Here is an 18,322-nt window from a genome sequence, read left to right as displayed (position 1 = left end):
TTTAACTTACCGTCTCGGCTTAGTTATTTTTATATCTTACCTTGGAAGTCCGTACTGGTAGAAGACTCCTTGAAGAATTCCGGATGGGTACACTAGAGAAAGAAGTTTTGCAATCCTTATCAGCAGCAAGCTATAGAAGCAAAACCTAACAAAACTTGAACTGCGATTGGTTTTGTAGTGAGTCTTCTTAAAAAGACACAAATCTCGTTTTTTATCATAAATCCTTACAATTTGCAAATAATAAATTGTTATAACTGTTATAACCTAAGTATCTGAATGTGAGGCGCTACACTAGCGCGATATATGGCAAGCAACCACATTGTGAGTATTGCGACACCCAACTGCCTTCATAACCTGTTGTGAACAATAAGGCATGTGTTGTGCATACTCGCGGACAACATTTCTTGGCTATGGAAGCGAACGCTACGGAACCAAAGAGCACCTTTGGCACTGCGGCTGTAAGTAGTTCTGCAATTGAATTCCCGTTTTTTTACGTAAAAAAATAGAGACCACAACTATTTCTTTTATTGCTGCGCATTCTTCGAAACGACATGTAGCATTCACCAGTCGACTAGCGATATATTAATGGGCTTTGATAGCGCAGCTCTGAGGTGCCTGTTCCTTCTCGAGCGTCAATGTGCCTCCGCGTCCCTCGGCGACCCCCCGAACGAACTCCAAGAATGATGAAGGAACGAACGCGGAGCGCAGCGGGCGATGGAAGAGGGAGATAGCGAATAGAGCGCGAGAAGGAAAGCGGAGAATGGTGCAGGGGAACCATCAGGGAGGAAGTGGAGGAGGAGGGTATGGTGAAAGCGTGAGAAGAAAACCGTAGTGCCGCGCGAGACGGGCTCTGCCTTATGCTCTGTGGCGACGATGGCTACGAGATGGCATAGCGCGTGTCAGACATATCGAAGAAAAGCGCTGCATGAGCGAAGATCTGTCTGCGGCGGCTATTGTGAATCACGCCCACGCGTCACCAACGTGCTGCCTCTCGCCATCTCCCGATTAACGAGGAGGTCTCTAATGCGGTTCCCGCGGCAAATGGTGTAAAGGGTGTAAATGGTGCCCGCGGCTTCTGGTTAGGGCTCGTCGTTTGCTGTACTGCCTGCAAGCTTCCCTGAGACGCTGGTGACTAACGTCTGCGACAAATAGCTGTGCGTATAACATCTATGCGGAAACCAGGCGAGCCCATCCGGAAATCACAACTGTTGGCGTCTACAAACGAGCGAGCAAACTGACTTATGCTCGCCAGCTGTACTGGCCTCGTCATTGGTGGCGTGTTCTGGCCGACGTCGACGTAACACGGCCACTTAGGGACTACTACTTAAGCTGCGTGGCCTGCTGCTAAGACTCGACTCATATGAGGTGTCTATAACCATCGACTAGCTTCAAAAATCCACGGCTAGTTAACTAGGCCTGCCTGCGCTAAGGGGAAGAAGATATACAAGGTCGCAGAAATGGAAACCGAAACCAGTGTCAAACATTGGCACTGGTTTGACAGTTACGGAGGTTGACAGGTTGACAGTTACGGAGGTCCACCTCCGTAACTGTCAATTCATCGCCATGAAAACTTGCCCGCGAATATAGTCATCTCGCCTAAGCAAAATACTTTGCTTGTGCTATTAAGTTTGCAGCGCTTCTTACGTTTTTAATTCCGGCCTCCGATTGCCGTGTGCTACGCTGGAACGCGTTGTGATGTGCCTAGGAACCGCACTGCGACTCTCTTAGTAACGTGCTTTGGGCCCTTGGTACTGTCATAGTAATATGTGATTTTTGCCTGACCGAGAACACTGACCTTACTTTTGCTATTCTATCTGCAGCACTAACACGTTTTGCTTCAATGAGCTAGGACACTTACGAGGACAACCGCAATTCGATCCACTCATCGATTAGACTAGGTTACGAAGCTAATGAGACCAAAGGGGCCTTGATATATTTATTTGCCATTTTAGTTCTAATCCACGACTATACACGGCTTGGTATGGAACCGGATGCGCTGTAAAATTGTGGTTCACTTCCTTCTACTTTCAAGAATGCACCAGGGCATGCCACATGGTTACCCCAATAAAATGGCATTTCCTTCACTACCTTGTATATGAAACACTCATGCTATTACTTTATACGTTTCTTGCAGAAGTTAACATATGCGATCTTTTCCTAATGCGTATATGTTTCAAGCTTTTAATCTCCTGTAAGGTCTCTAGTTTCAGTGAGCAGTAAACACACTAGCACTGATATTTCTTACAGACATTTATGCAAATTATTGTTTCGACTTTACGAACATCAATCTAGGTCTTTACAAATAGCAGGCTTACCCATTTCGTTTGTAGCAGGATCGTAGAAAGCGTTTACAACTGCTGCTCCGTTAATCCACCTATGTTCGAAAGAAACTAAAATTAGTTACCGCCTTCGCTTGCATCTATGCAAGCCCAATTGCGCCACTGATCTTTTATATGCTGTACGTACAATAAGATTGTTTAACCTGTCGATTTACCCCTTAAAAACATTTCTGAAGCATGCGGAGAGCTCGCAGTTTCCCGTACATGTTCCTATTGTAATGTATTTGCGTTATAAAAAAGAGTAGCTAATATGAAAACAATTATCCGAACCCAGGATGGAGTGCTGCAACGAAAAGGCGGGGGGGGGGGGGGGGCAGGGAGAGAATTCCGGAGCAGGAGTTTCACCTTGTATTATCTTTTTGGTGAACGTCTGGTGCGCGAGTTTTCAGTTTTGTTTATGGGCAATACGTTGCAACACATCTTGCCGTCCCATTTAACAACTATGCACATTAGCTCAGTACACGTTTCTTATTATATGTTGCAGATTACCTTAAAGGTAAACTCTTAGTATTCTCAAAAGCGATGCAATTTGTGGTACAGATGCGACCAAAGCAGCCACGAAAATAATTGCTGTTCTTTTTTTTTTTTGCTTTGTTTTGCAGCATGAAGCTTCTCCTCTCACTTTTGGATCATTTAATCTCTCGCGCTTTCTCACTGATACTTGCTAAACGTGACACATTCCCAACCTACTCCAAGTCCTTTTTGTAACGCTTGCGCAATTTTTCCAATTTCCGTCTTCCATTGTTGACTGCTATGAAATGCCAAATCTTCAAGAACGTGCTAGTTGGATCCAGCTGGGGTACCTGCAAAATAACGAAGCGTTACAGGCATTGCAGAGAGTGCTTGAACAGATAGATAAATAGAACTATGCGTTGATGGTGTCCGAAATGCTTCGCATATTACCATTGAAGCTAATAAGCAGTCTCGCTAAATAAACGTACCTACGGAAAAAAGTTTATCAGGTTTAGCGCACTACTCCGAAATTTCAATATACCATTGCTGCCTTCCCGCTGCCATCGGCTGAGAGTCTTATTTGAAGCAACTCTTAAGATTTGGTTGTATGCATACATGCGCATCGCGACTATTTTCAAAGTATACTCACATATTCGTAGAGCTTTTCAAGGTACTTCATGTCCAGTCCCCACTTCGGATATGCAATTTTAGAATCCATCTTTTCCAACTGAAAGCAAGCACAAAGCGCATAAACACAGTATTTGAAAAGATACTCTCTGTGCACATAAACAAATTCATATCCAAATACAATATACTGAGCCCCCCCCACCAACACGGTTTCAGACCTCAGAAATCAACTTCCACCGCTGTTTTCACCCTAACGCACCTACTTAATACGGCTCTCCAGCAGAATAAAATTGCGGTCGTTGTCTATCTCGACATAAAAAAGGCCTTCGGTACAGTTGACCATCAGATATTACTGAACAAGATTAACAATCTAGGGTTTAGGGGCAAAATCCTGAACCTGCTTCGAAGCTACCTTAGTAACCGCAAACAGCAAGTAATACTTAAAAATTATACGTCTACTTTACAAACTGTACTAACTGGTGTGCCACAGGGTTCCGTTCTTGGGCCCATGCTTTTCTCACTTTACATAAATGATTTCCCTGCAACGCTTAGGCATTCACAGGCTTTGATGTATGCTGACGACACCGCTCTTCTATTTACTGGAGACAGTCTGCCCGATATACAGGATAAAATAAATGCAGAATTACATAATGCTTTTAAGTGGTTCACGTCCAATGAACTGACCCTTAATCTTACTAAGACTAAGTATACAGTTTTTCATTCCAGGAAGAAAAAGCTCAATACTGAAATACTGGACATATCCTTACGTGGCATTAAACTACAACAAGTTGTCTCCTACAAATATTTAGGTATTTTCTTTGATTCAGACATGCACTGGAAAACTCACATTAAACACCTTTGTTCTAAGCTTGCTTACGGATGTTATATTCTTCTTAAGGCTCGTGAATGTTTCGGATATCCTGTCCTACGCATTCTGTACTTCTCCTTCATTCAGAGCCACATATCGTATTGTATTGACTCATGGGGAAACACCTTTCTAACTTACCTTGAGCCTGTATTCCGTCTGCAAAAACGCGCATTAAGAATTATTACCTCATCTAGGTGTACACAATCCAGTACGTACTTGTATAGCTCATTGCATGTGTTGCCAGTGCAGGCATTGTATGAATTGAAAATTGCTGAGGTAATTCATAGTATTATCCAAAACAATAATCCACTTCCAATTACCTTGTTTAAAATCCCGTTACGAAATACAAGAGCTGCAAGTAATCAGTGTTTTAATTTGCCTCCATGTCAAAATCTGTACGGGAAAAGACTCGTGGAATTAACCGGCGTACTTATTTCGAATTCTTTGCCAATACATATAAAAGAAGCCCGTAACTTTAGGTCTGCTGTGAGAAAATACTTTTTTGAAAAATACAGTCGATAAAAAGAAACTACTTTAAATTTAGATTCCTGTCTAAGTTGTACATGTCAATTGCTCAAGTTGTGAATGTCAATGTCATTGTTAAGTATTATGTCTGTTTTGTTGCTCGCGCGCGTTGAGGTTAAAAGAACGCTGAGTTATATTTACATTCGTGTCTGAGTTATCTATGTTTATATTACTATTATGTAATATGTCTGCTGCTTTTGTGTGCTCGCGTGCTGCGTTTTATAGCCTAAGTTCACTATGGACCCGGGACTAGCCAATGGCTATGGGTCCAGTAAGGCTTTCGTATTTTGTAAAATATGATGTAAATAAAGAATGAATGAATGAATGAATGAATGAATGAATGAATGAATGAATGAATGAATGAATGAATGAATCTTTTAATACATGTTCTCGTGTTGCCCGGCGCGGACGCCTCACTCACTCGTTCGTGTCTTGCTCTCCGGTGTGTCTATCACTGTTTTAAAGAGGCAGTGATCAACCCCTCAGGATTGGTGAAATAACATAGTCCGCGGCTACCATACGCTGCTGTGAACGTCTCAGTCAAGTTTTGCTGTCCTACGTGGTGCGTGGAGCTCGCAAGCGGATCGCGAAGTCACCTCTCTCTCAAACGCTCTCTTTTCAACAGAAGGCCTTCTCCTCACTCTCTTCTAGACGCTTTATTTCGTCATTCCCTTAGACGGCTGCTATTGGCCGACAGCAGACGTCAAGCTGCGGCCGGCTACATGGCGTAGATACCGCGGACGCCGCGGGGTGTCGCCACGAGTCCGCTGGCTAAGCGCACTGCGGCTCGCTGAGTACAACCGCGTTTGGCTTGTGTTTAGCGCGTCGTGGGCACCGAAACAGGAAGTCGTGGCGCCTCCAAAATCAAATTTCAACTGCGCGCCACGGTGACAACTAAAAGGCGGAGCGTTGTAGGCCCGCCCAAGTGCTCCATAGCCTTCACAGTACAAGGCGTTGAAGAAGAAACGGGAGCACAGCGGAGGCCGTGTTTGATTGCCAATAACTCCGCTTTTGCTGAACGTATTAAAGTACTTTCTCCACTTCGATAAAAGGTGGTTAAGGGCCCCTTTAAATGCGAATCATTTGTTAGCGAACATTTGCCACTTCGACAATATCTACCTATAGCTAGCCGCCTACGTCTTGCTGCTCTCATAGTCGTTTCGGTAAATTGACACGTACCAAAAATGGTAAAGTATGACGAGAGTGCATGACGAGCATAAATGATTGGTCATGACATGAATATCATGATATGTGATTCATGTATGTCACCAAACAGCCGCCTAGGTCTTGGCGCTCTCATGGCCATCTCGTTAACATGGTAGGCTCCCCTAACACTGCTTCGCATAACATCGATTCCCACAAGGTGTGCGTTCTGCCGATTATTTCTTTATATTCGCCCTTATTTTCCTCCTCCGTTTCTTCACTCATTAAGTCCGGCCGTCCCAACTTTTTAGCATTATTCTATGGCATGCATTATTCTATAGCATCATTAATTATTCTACTATTTTCTCTTGACCTATACCTTTCTTTTACAATCGGGCATTGTGTTCCTTTTTGTAACACTTGCGAAGAAATTTTTTTTCCCCGTGTCATCAATCGGTCTTGCATAAACAAGAAAATGCGGAGGAAGCTAGGTGACATTTTAGTATAATGGCGGAATAAGGTCAATAGTGCTATTCAATGAGGATAAAATGCAGAAACTAAGCAGAACGGGCTCGACATAGAGCCCCTCCTACCGCAGCAGTGCTATTTCTCGTTTACCACTTCCGGTGCACATATAGCATATATGCATAGCTAACGGAATGCCCAATTTTCTGAGACGCCATGCCGCATGTCACATAAAAAACAGAAAGAAAGAAAGAAAGAAAGAAAAAAGAAAGAAAAAAGAAAGAAAGAAAGAAAGAAAGAAAGAAAGAAAGAAAGAAAGAAAGAAAGAAAGAAAGGAAAACTTGAAGCATCTTCAATACTTGTCGACTGAGAGCGCGACAGGTTGTTTTATTACACAGATATCGAAAGCATAGTGAAGTACAAATTGACAACGATATATTCCAGAAGCAAATAATAAAAGCGGGAAAGGGTCACGAGCCGGAACTCATCACAGCCGCGTATGAAGCACACGCTGGCTCATGTAATGCGTTTCTTTATTTGACACTACGTCAGAAAGGATGTGGATGCATTTGTTGATATAAATTATCACGCCAATAAATTTACAAAAAAAATAGCCACATGTTTCTTTCGAACCGGAAATCATAGCTGTCGCACACGCATCGCCGTCCTTTCTTCTGCAGTTTTACGGTGCCTACAGTCCATAAAGTGTGCTGGGAAGTCAATATACCTATGGTATTGCATATTCTGTAAAATATTCTCCGTAGGGGTTCATTGATTCAGTGGCGAAAAATTAATAACTTTGGCAGCTGGTGCATTCTCTTAATACCAGTAGACAGCACAATCTATTAATGGGCTACTTCGGCAATTACTAAGCCAATGCTGTGCTGCTTTGTCCAAATGCGCTTTTAGCTTGCTAATAAATGCCTGCTAGCAATCTTTTACTTGTGCCTCCTTACGAGCAGTTTACAAAAACTAATCATACTAGTGATGAATTAAGGACATAAAATGCCCTACGCGTGACGAATCTGTAACCGTGTTCGTAGTCTTTTCTTTTTTCTTTTCCTATTCGGTTATAGATCACAGATTTACCATCATTGCCTATCACTAAAAGGGTGTTGAGTTTTCCACTATTGTTTTCTTCTTTACATCCCATGCTGAAGTTCTCAAAACACAACGAGACTATTGATACAAGGTGCTTTGAAGTGTGCGCACTCGAAAGATTCCCCTCCAGAGATCAATATGTTCTTTAATAAGTAATAAAGCTAGCGAAATTACATTCGTATGATGGTATTATCGCTAAATTTTCGAAGTGTGCGATACTTAGGCGCCTTTCTGAAAAACAAATTTTGTTGAATCATGCTTCGGACATACCGGTTAGTCAATAGTATATTGTCCCATACCCGAGATGCATATAAACAATAAACGGTGCGAAAATTGCACGCGTGTGTGACAGAATGGGATAAAAAAATGAGAATGTTCTTACTGGGCCCTAAGAACAGTCTCAATTCTTTTTTGCGCATTCTAAAAAGACGAAAGTCAAAAGCCGTAAGTCCACGGTGTGTTCAACCGGGCGGAGCGGGACAGGTTCTATAGTCCTGCAGGAGGAAACATGGCGCGTAAAGAAAGCAAAGAAGTGTGGTTTTTACGAAGCAGTAGGCTTTCTACGCACGTATGAGCATGCGTGAGCACAGCAGAAAGGCGATAAATGGGCATTCTGCGATCTCTGCACGTGAACAAGCGTGGGGAGCATCACCTCTCCGAAAACTACAATTGTTCAAACGTGGGGCAATGGTCTTGCGACTCTGTGACTCGGCTTAGCTATATGTGCTTAACGTTTCGTATCGCCACCGCAAAGAGCGACGTGTTTTCGCCACTGGGAAATTTAAGAATTGTCAGTGACACCTAATGAATGCTGTTTCAAGCCGTGAACCACGTTTTAAATTTCTACAGTGAAACGGGCAACCATTTGCAAAGCAGCCACTATAAGCATAGAAACCAACGGCAACAAACGTTTAGAACTCGCAAACTTCCTTAAGACAGTGCTAACATGGAGAGGCCTCAGTGTGTAAAGTTTCATTTTCCAAACTCGAGTGGGCGCGTCCCTGAACATTTGGTGGTTTCGCGCAAACGGCAAAGCACTGACATCAGTAGCAAGGGCTAGCGTGGGGCTTGGACTCATCGGACATTGTTCTTAACAAGACGCGGGTGCGACAGTTTGGCACGAAGCAGCACGCAAGGCAACACCTGAAAATGTAAAACTTCTAATCTGCTACTTTTTTTTAAATTTCAAATCCGTCATTAGAGCTCGTTGATGGGCTAAAATAGCCCGCATCCCGCCCTTGCGGGCTTGGCCCGAACCATTGCACCAGTCTTCTCGCAAAGCTGGCCTGACAAGCAGCGTCGCTAATGTCTTTGCATGCGTCGCAACTATACAGTGCACAATGTGAGACAGACGGTAAACTGGAAGCGTTAGGGTATTAAGTAAAGTTTGCTTGACGTTTGTTGCCTCTTCCGCTCAGAGTAGTGAATACACTAAGCATCTAAAGCACTTCGATTCGTCCTTGTTGCAGGCAAACGCAACACTTGAAGATTCCACTGACAGCTATCGATCTGGTCTTGTTGTTCGTTCGTGAAATGGCGCGACCGACTCTGGGGGTTCGGCCATGAATTAGGCGGCGAAAGTCGAAAGCCGTAACGGGCTTAACTCGGTTATTATACTTTTTTTTGCGAAGGTGAGGTGAAACGAAATAAGTATTTTGTAAATGTGAATTATAATGTCCACCGTTACAGATATGAATGCTTACCTTGCGCAGAGCTTTTTGCCTTGTTACGTCGTCCATCCATTTGCTTTGCTCGAGTGTTTCTCGGAAAATCTCCTTAAGTCTAAAGACGAGGTCTTCAACCTGAAAGGAAGGTAATTTTCTGTTAAAGCCCCGCAGAATAATCATCCAGACAAATGAGAAGTTTATTGTATGACTTAGGCGGCGATCAAGAGCGTAAAAACGAGGCAGGACTGGAACCAACGTTTCTAAATGTGGGACTTGTAGAAAAGTGGGTTCCAGGTTGAAGGTTCACTCGTTCGGCTAGTGATGATCCCACAATAGATTTACCTTCATGTGCCAAAAAAAAAACAATATGCGAAATCAAATTTTGGACATAAATACCATCTTCACCCGTCAAAAGAGCTTTTTTACCTCCATTTACAAGATAAAGCTGTGAGTTAATGAAATGAGGAAACTGTGATAAATTATAAGACGTTATATTAAATTTACTGTTTCTTACATGAACAAAAACGTTGGCCAGTACTTGCATAGAACATTGAGGTTCAAAAAATTTTGGCAAACAATATATCCACTATGACGTTATACTACTATGTAATGACTGCTTTGCATGACTGATATTCCAGAACATGCAGACGCAGCAGTGCCAAGCAAGAAATACATCCTCGCTTGATCATAAAGATTGGTGTTGTTGCACTCACATTTAGCAGCGTCCCTACACTCTTGAACAAATGTACACCCTTTGAGTCATACCTTGCCACACAACAATAATCATCATCTCTGTTCCTTGCGTTTTCTTTCTTGAAAACGCTGCGCTTGCTACTTTCCTGTCGAGAATGCACTGTCGTGTTGATAACGCACATTCGTGACTTGATAGTACCGGGCTCGCAGCGTTAAAGGAAATGCGGACAAGACAGATGACAATTTTTGTTGTGTGGCAAGATAGGACCCAAAGGGTGTAATTTTGCTTAAGAGTATATCTTGTCAAAAATTATTGTGAGTTCTTACAAGAGAATGTTATGTTGTCTCATTTCATTAATGCAGTTTATAAATAAGGTAACTAGTCCGTCATCTTCCTTTGTAACACGTAGCATAATTTGCGTTCGTATGCTTAGCGTTCGTATAATTACTACTTACTGTACACTCATTGAATATACCACTTAGCTACTTTGAATCTACTTAGCTACTTTGAATCTTGACTTGTGTGTTACTGCTGTTGCTGCGGCGCCCGGCGGGGTAAGGTCTCTGTGAGGTAGCTAACCACCTCTATTTGTGGGGGATACCTGTGGGCGATACTCGTAGATGACACCTGTGCATTGCCTAACAAATAAAACGAAACGAAAAAGCGCCCCTGAGTTACCACCAATTTTCCTTGTTTTGCATCATTACCATTGTCTCTTATTCAGTGCTATTTTTATCGCTGCAGTGTGAGCTTCTGGAAGCGATATGATTTAGTGCAAATTCAAATGGAATAAATAATTCCTTGGGTATACGGGCAGAGCGGATATCTGGATAATTACGTTCATTCGCGGCAGCATTTTATCCCATCCTGAACATTTTGTTCATGTATGTGCGCCATCGTTGGCAGGTGTGTACGGTAATGAGTGTCTCATATCGGCCTCCAGATTTTCAAGACTTTCAACATCCTTTGGACTAACTATAGTTCAGCAGCACAGAAACTTCTCCGATATTGGCCTAACATTTTGTGCTGTAGCGCGAACAAGACGGTACAATATGAAGATAAAGGTGAAGAAAGAACAGATGTGCTTTTCCTTGAGCTATGTTTTGCAGCAACAACAAAAACATCATGTTCCGTGGCTTTTCAGCGTTCGACGTAATAGTTCTGCAGAAACCCGCAAGGTGGAGAGAACTGATCAATTAAGGGAAAGTGAGACATCCACACAATCGTAGCAATTGCTACAAAGAATTGCTAAAATTGCTACAAAGGCTTTCCAACGCATCGCACATAATGTAGCTCGCAGCACCTCCTCTAAAGTTATCATTTCCTCCGGCCACTAGATGTTCGTTCCGGTCGGTTCTAGCCGCTTACATCTCTTCCCATTGCATTGCGACCATATCTTATTCTCCACTCTCGAAATTGACTTCTTTCCTCTGTGACATTGATCCTTCGCTCAGAAGATACCAGCTCACTAGAGATAATCCTTGCCGTTCTTGTTTACCCATTGGGTTATCTGAACGTATATAACATGCTTTCGACATGCGTACCGGGAAAAACACCGAGAGGCGCAAATGTGCCGCAGTTGATGAGAGTGACACATTATCGAAGGTATGCATCCTTCAAAATCACATCGGTCATCATCATCATTCCATGTGATCTGACTGAAAGTCGTATGTCTACCAGTTTACTTGCCCTTGGAGATCTTTGACAAATCTTTGACAGGTCATCAACTACACTTGTTCAGGCTGACCGAATTATAGCCATTCTGCAAATTTTTATATGTCAAAATTCCAGTGTATTCTTTGGTACTGCATTTTGCTATTCACTCTTTTCGTACGCATTTCTCCATTCTGCTATTTAAATAAGGCAGCCATATCTGTAATTAGTATAGGCTGCACAACATCACTGCATAACCAATTTAGCCTCATTCCTATCTATATTAGTTTTATCCTCCATTCATAGTGGTTCTGTTTATACTACTAGTACTAACGTCGTGCGGCGTCACTTCGCCTCCCCTAACGCTTGTTTGGTAGCTTGGTTTCAAGCCTACCCGCCAACATCCATGTTGCTCTCTGTGCTTAGCACTAGCTGCATGAATACCATGGTTATCTAAGTTTGGATTTCTGGTCTTGTAAGCACGCAGTTTCTTAGGTTTCTATTTCATTCGCATTTTTTCACTCACCTCACTCTTCGCTTCAGCGCTGAACTTTTCTTTTACGTATAGATAGCCAGTAATCTCCATCATTGCACTGTTGATCAAAACAGTGCATTCTTGCCACCTAGGAGGCATCTCCAGAACGCCTGATGTAGCTTTCTTTACTTCGAATAGGGCGTCCCGGATCTTCCTTGAAGCATGGGGAGCCCACATTAGCATGGTACGGAGACCTATGTAGTTGTACAGCAGTTCTCTGAAAACAAATTGTTACGCATACTTCAGTGTCAATATCACTACTAGCTTGTCTTAAATTGTTAATACACGGAACTAATTAAAATTGGGACATTTATTTTTAAAATACATATAAAATAACTTCAACTGCCATGCCGTATGACCGCATTTAAGTTGTCGATATAAACTGCTTAGCTAGTCACCTGAATTCAGCTACGTGTATGTGAACTTCTGCGCTAATTTCAACCAATCTTTTTGCTATACACTCGAGGCACCTATGTAATGAAGTGGTTGGGACCTCCAGTACCTTTCGTTAAACAGGTGAGTTCGTTTTAAAGGTAGTACGCCGCACCGCTTACGATAGAACAAGGACACAATTTTCTTCTCATAATACAGATCATTTCGTCTTCGAGGCGTTCGTCGTGTACACACTGGACTGTGTAACCTTATGGTCCATTTTGCAGCCCCACTCTTAGCTTCTGGTTGATTGAGATGTTTCGCGGCGTCCTTACCCAAAAACCGGCAGCTGAAAGAAAGGTGTGTGTTTGAGTTTCCCCTTAACAGAATGACATTTTCTCGTGTACTCGAATTACAAGCAGATGTTATCGTGTCTCTAGGTTGTGGGTAAGTCATCGTTTACGTATTTTTTGAGACGTTTTACTTTTGAAAATTCAATTAGTTCAATAAGGCGCTTGCACCAGGCGGAGGGCCAAGAAGAAGGAGGACGAATCAGGATGGACATCAAAGGGCTCGCCGAGAAAAGGCTTTGCTTTCAATTTGCGCGTAACGGAGTTATGTTTTCTGGCATATTCGTATTCCAATAAGAAAATATTGTTACGTAGGAAGACGCAGAAGAAAATTATGTCGGTAGCTTGGCTATAAGTGTTGTCGAACGTCTGTAGCAGTAGCAGCGTCGCTGTACATCCATTTTCACAGGGTGGAATGGACGTGGGCGTTTTTTAACTCACAACGTCAATGCGACAGAGGTACTGTAGTTGGGCAAGAATTTCTTTTCGCCCTAACTACCCATTTACAGCAATCATTAGCACACTTTTCATCGAACTGTTGAAGCAGCTCTTCTCTAGCGTTGAGGTGTTTTCGTTTATCTTGTGCTCAACACAGAATATAGTAAAGCTGCGGTGCAACATTGCGTTTTGAAGCTATAGGTAATAACTCAGTTTTACTAAAGCAGCAGTACCGCAATATAAAATAATGATAAAATAACGAGAGCCTCCTGGTGGCACCACCTTAAAACTTTCAAAGTACCTCCTCTCAACGTTATGGACTGTAGTAGCAGTTGTATTATACTGGTAACACGTTTTTAAAATATAACTTCCCCCTGAAGCTCAATCACACTGAGCTTATTTCTTCACCGTTTCCTTTATAGAATTCATCCATCTATCCTGAAAATCTCAGTAGCTCTTAATTTTTATTCTCGGAGATCGACTTTCACTGCACTAATCTCCACAAATATGGCATACGTTACTTAAAATATAAGTGTTTTATGTGTCTCAAATAGCGTATATATTATTTGGGCCTTTTTATAACCTGAATAATGAATATAAATTCAGTTGATTTTAATTATTATTTAAAAACGCTACACAATACAAATCGCAGTAGTTTGTTTTGTTCTTACGGATTTGTAGTCTCCAGAAACTTGACCAATTTCTTGTAGTAATCCAGAGCGTAGATTTCTACCGTCTCGTCTTCACTGAGCATTATGTCGGCCTTGGAGAATTCCCAGTTGAGAAGATCTAGAAGGGGAAACTGATGAAAAATAATGTACCACCAACAGCTTCCCAAAAGATAAACGAGTGCCTCTTCCTCTCCAGAATCACCTTCTCTCTCTCAGTAGATAAGACGATAACAGACTATACGTCTTTTGGCGCGAGTTTTGCGAGTTGTACAAATGCGACCTCTTAATATCAGTTGAAAACGAAGCGCAGAGACGGGGTGGAGGGATGTTAAGAATGGCTTCACTTTAATGATGATAATAAAAATAAAGGCACCACACTGCGCATTGTATAAATACTGTAGAATACATAAGTGCCCGAAACATTTAGCACCGTGCCTTCTGCCCACTATTAGCGCCCTTCTTGAAACAAACGTCTTTAACGTTGGACGATGATGTAGGCTGCCAATTTGTGATTATAGCACGTGCTGCATTATCTTAACGTATCGTGTATCATTCTTTGTGCACAGGAAATTATATAGCAGTTCTTTAAGTTAGCTAATAATTGCAGTGAACAAGAACAAGTGTCCAACGCGGCAAATGCTATGCAGTGCATGCACAAGAAATTCCAATGGACAGGGTTTCATGCCGTAAGTTAAACGGTTTAGTTTTCGCATTGCCTGTTGTCGTGAAGCTTTCAGAGAACAAAATACTTACTGTCGAGAAATTTTGTTGCAGTACTGTGATCGTGGTCCTGTGATACAGGGAGAAGAAATCTCTTCTTTTTTCAGGCGGCGCAGTCAGCTGCGAATTAAGTGTTTCGAAATTTATTGACTTTGTGCGGGGACAGTGAGTTATGTGCAGTAAATCATGCTAATACAATAAGCGTCTTATCGCTACTAATTACAGCATTTTGTTCGCCATACGCTATACTACCTTATTTTTATTCAAAAGCTCTTGAAGAGCATCTGGTGCAGATAGCGCAATGTTGGTTCTTCTGTTAGTTTTCTCCAAAAATGCATCTTTACAAGTGCCGTGGATCACTATGTCAAATTGCCTAATTCGCATCTATATGAACGGCTCAGGTAGACGTGTAGATTGGAGATGGAAATGCATGAGCGATTAACTCCTAGTGATAAAGAAATTCTCAGGCTAGGGAAATTTTCTTGACATCAACTCCAAACAAATGTAGCACGTGGTATATATATATATATATATATATATATATATATATATATATATATATATATATATATATATATAGGCGAGAACACACTGGTGCCCCTCGTACAGCCACATTTCCTTGTCCCTGTCGTCGTTCTCCGCAGCCCCCAATAATAACCCGCCGCGAGACATGGAGCCCGAGACCGCACTATGGCAATAAACGACGCTACCGCTATGAGAACGCTGGAATCTGTCGAACCGATCTCTCACTCTTCATTATAATCAGTGCATAAAAGTTGTTCTCGCCATTGTGGGGTTGTGTTTGTTGATTGCAGCAATTGGATCGAGGGCCGCTTCATAAGCATTTTACCCACGTTGTGCTCTGGCCTTTGGTCCAAGAACGTTCTTAACGCCTAGAGTGCCACCTCTGAACCCGTTCTTTCATTAAAATACCGAGCCCTCCGCCGCGCTAACACTGAGTGTTGTCGATGTGTTCCAAGGTTTCTAGATTTTCCTGCTTGTTCGCGCAGGATTACACCGAGCCACATTTGGTGGCAGTAAAGTATGCGTGTATGATAAATAGGTCTCTATGTATTCTTTACCACTCAATTATCAAGGCAGCGCGAAGCTATGCGGAATTTGGTTGGGGAAGAGTTTTTTCCTTATGAGTCCGCCAAATCTTTAAGACGAAAAACTGTATTGCTCGCGCGTACGGCAGACGTCGCATTGCTTGCTAAATCACCAGTGCAATGTAGTACATACAGGGTGGCCTTCGCAACCTAAATTAAAAAAAAATGATTAAAAATAAAACATAGAGAACGAAGGTAATATTGTTTGCCGTTGTTTGGAGATACTGAGATTATAATTTGCATTTTGTGTAATTACATAATTAGTACTAATTATTGAAGCTCCGAAATATTTTAATTAGATGAAAATTGCCAATGAGAAAATTGTAGAGCAGCATGAGAAACTCCCGGTACAGTTTTCTGCTGTTCAATACGCGCTACATAAAAGTAATTTTTCCACAGATTAGAGAAGCCCACGAATACACGCAAGGTTCTTCGAGCAGCCAGCCGGTCGCGCGGTAATTTCTCGGGTATTGGTGGGCTTCACTCATGCTTGGAAAAACACTTTTATGCATCACGTATTCAGCAACGGAAAGCTGTATCGGGGAGATTTTCATGTACTAAATACGTTCTCATTAGTCATTTTTATTAAAGATCACAATGCCGTTCATCAGCTACACACCTGAGACTGATTCGTTACACCCCTAAAGATCCATTCGCCATTTGCCAATACTAAATTGCAATTATGAAAAAAATCATGGCGTCCTCTTACTCTCGCCAATCTTCCTTCAAAAGCTATGAGCTCGTCGGCAATTTTTCCTTTTTCCGACGCACTGATGCTAAACGTCATGAATTCCAAAGCAGTCATAATGAGGCGTTTGTAGGCCTTCAAGATTGGTTTGTTCTCCATTTTGTTTGGCTGCGTGAGCTGATTGCGTCCCACAACTGGAAACTCCATCTGATCAATCTGAAAGGGAAGAATAGCAAGGGTCACGTATTGTAGATAACGATGAAGCAACGTTCTCTATAAGTATTAGTTTGTGCAATCTTAAACCTGAAGATGATTTGTGTTTTCAAAAACCCATGTGGTTCAATTGCAGGCGCAGCGTACGCAGGCGAGGCTTTTCCTAAAAGCGAAATTATTAACCAAGGAGTGCCTCAGGGCTCGATTTTAGGTCCACGGTTATTTTGCGTTGATATGAATGATTTACCTGACTGTCCTAATTATAGACTACGTATATTATACGCAGACGATACGACTGTTGCCCTCTCGGGTAAGTCATCACTTTCGCGAACTTTGAAACTAAACAGTGATCTGTCAAGAAGCACTGATTGGGGTGACGCCAATTTTCTAATTATAAACCCTACGAAAACGCAGTTCATGTTATTTAGGTCATCGCAGAGACGTTTGCTTTGCTCTCCGACGATAACTATCAATGGGCATGACTTTCGTGCCTCCGCTTGTGTTTCTTTGCTCGGCATCAAATTAGATCCCCGCCGTAAGTTTGCTAACCACGTTGCACACATCAACCAAAAAAACTGCATTTGGCATTAGAGCTCTATTCAAATCACATGCATTTTTTCCAGACAAACATTATTGTCGTTATACTTTGCTTTCATGCATAGTCATCTCATTTATGGTATCGCTTCTTGGTGTAATACTTATCATTGTCATCTTTCCTCTATTCAGCACATTCAAAATCACGCTATCCGCATAATAACGCGAAGTCAATTTTTTCTCTTACGCCTCTTCACAGCTACGTGGAGACCGCATTCTTCAAGTTACTGATATGTTTACCTTTCATTTAGCGATATTATTTACCAAATTACTAACTCAACCAGTTTCTTACAATTTCACTAGTTCTGATCTCCTTTTTAATCTTAATAACACAAGGTTTCTAGAACAAGGAAATTTCCTGTTGCCTTTATATCATACTAATTATGGAAAGATGGCTTCCTCTTTTTGTGCGCTTAAACTTTGCAACACTCTAACATATTCCATTAAGTTGTCCTGTACCTTGCACTTTTTCAAATACGAACTCAATAATTATTTGATGTCTGATTAATTTCCTATAAAGGCATTTTGCTAATTAGTAGCTGTGTAATTAGAAATGATTGTGCATCTTTCCTCTTCCTTCTGTTTTTTATGTGTGTCATCCCTGAATTTCTTGGTTACATTTTGCTTATTTCATAATTTTTTTCTCCACTCTGTATTCCGCTTTACTTTTTTATATAACTTCTAACGCAAGGGTCCCAGTGCAGTCTCCGACTATGGAACCCTTGTCTGTGCACCATTTCTTGTAACCAATTAAAAAAACAAAAAGGCAGCATGTACATACGTATACAGATGGCATACCTTCCCTCCCGAGAAGCTGGGGCAGATATCACGATGACTGTTGACGTTAATGCTATTGGCAACTAAGCGACACACCCTATTGCCACAGCAGAGACGCCTCATTAAGCTGAAAAGTCATTCCACTGCTTCGAAATGTCATGAATGCCTGAAGCGTGGTTGCAACAGATCACACAAGTGCAGATAGCAGCGCCAGTGAAGACAGATGAGAAACGAAATGCACCGGGCGCTTCAAGATGCAACAACCGGGAATCAACTCGCATAAGCCATGCTTTCATTGATAATAAAAGTAAATTAATCTT

General features: G+C 41.9%; 1 protein-coding gene across 2 annotated transcripts in view; it reads right to left on the bottom strand.

Moving 5' to 3' along the window:
- LOC126517432 (neprilysin-1-like) overlaps positions 1 to 18,322 on the bottom strand; it is a 64,647-nt gene that overhangs the window by 11,440 nt on the left and 34,885 nt on the right. For both annotated transcript variants that reach the window (XM_050167152.2, XM_050167153.2), the window contains 9 exons: positions 16,440 to 16,634; positions 14,655 to 14,741; positions 13,902 to 14,032; positions 12,062 to 12,287; positions 9,225 to 9,323; positions 3,442 to 3,519; positions 3,030 to 3,142; positions 2,316 to 2,374; positions 41 to 92 (listed from right to left, as the gene is read on the bottom strand). In XM_050167152.2, the coding sequence (XP_050023109.1) occupies positions 41 to 92; positions 2,316 to 2,374; positions 3,030 to 3,142; positions 3,442 to 3,519; positions 9,225 to 9,323; positions 12,062 to 12,287; positions 13,902 to 14,032; positions 14,655 to 14,741; positions 16,440 to 16,634 (1,040 nt within the window). The remainder of the gene's footprint in view (positions 1 to 40; positions 93 to 2,315; positions 2,375 to 3,029; positions 3,143 to 3,441; positions 3,520 to 9,224; positions 9,324 to 12,061; positions 12,288 to 13,901; positions 14,033 to 14,654; positions 14,742 to 16,439; positions 16,635 to 18,322) is intronic.

This window comes from Dermacentor andersoni, unplaced genomic scaffold, assembly GCF_023375885.2.
Source record: "Dermacentor andersoni unplaced genomic scaffold, qqDerAnde1_hic_scaffold ctg00000041.1, whole genome shotgun sequence".
NCBI lineage: Eukaryota > Metazoa > Arthropoda > Arachnida > Ixodida > Ixodidae > Dermacentor > Dermacentor andersoni.
The sequence above is the reverse complement of the archived record's forward strand: the minus strand, read 5'-3'. Positions and strand labels throughout refer to the sequence as shown.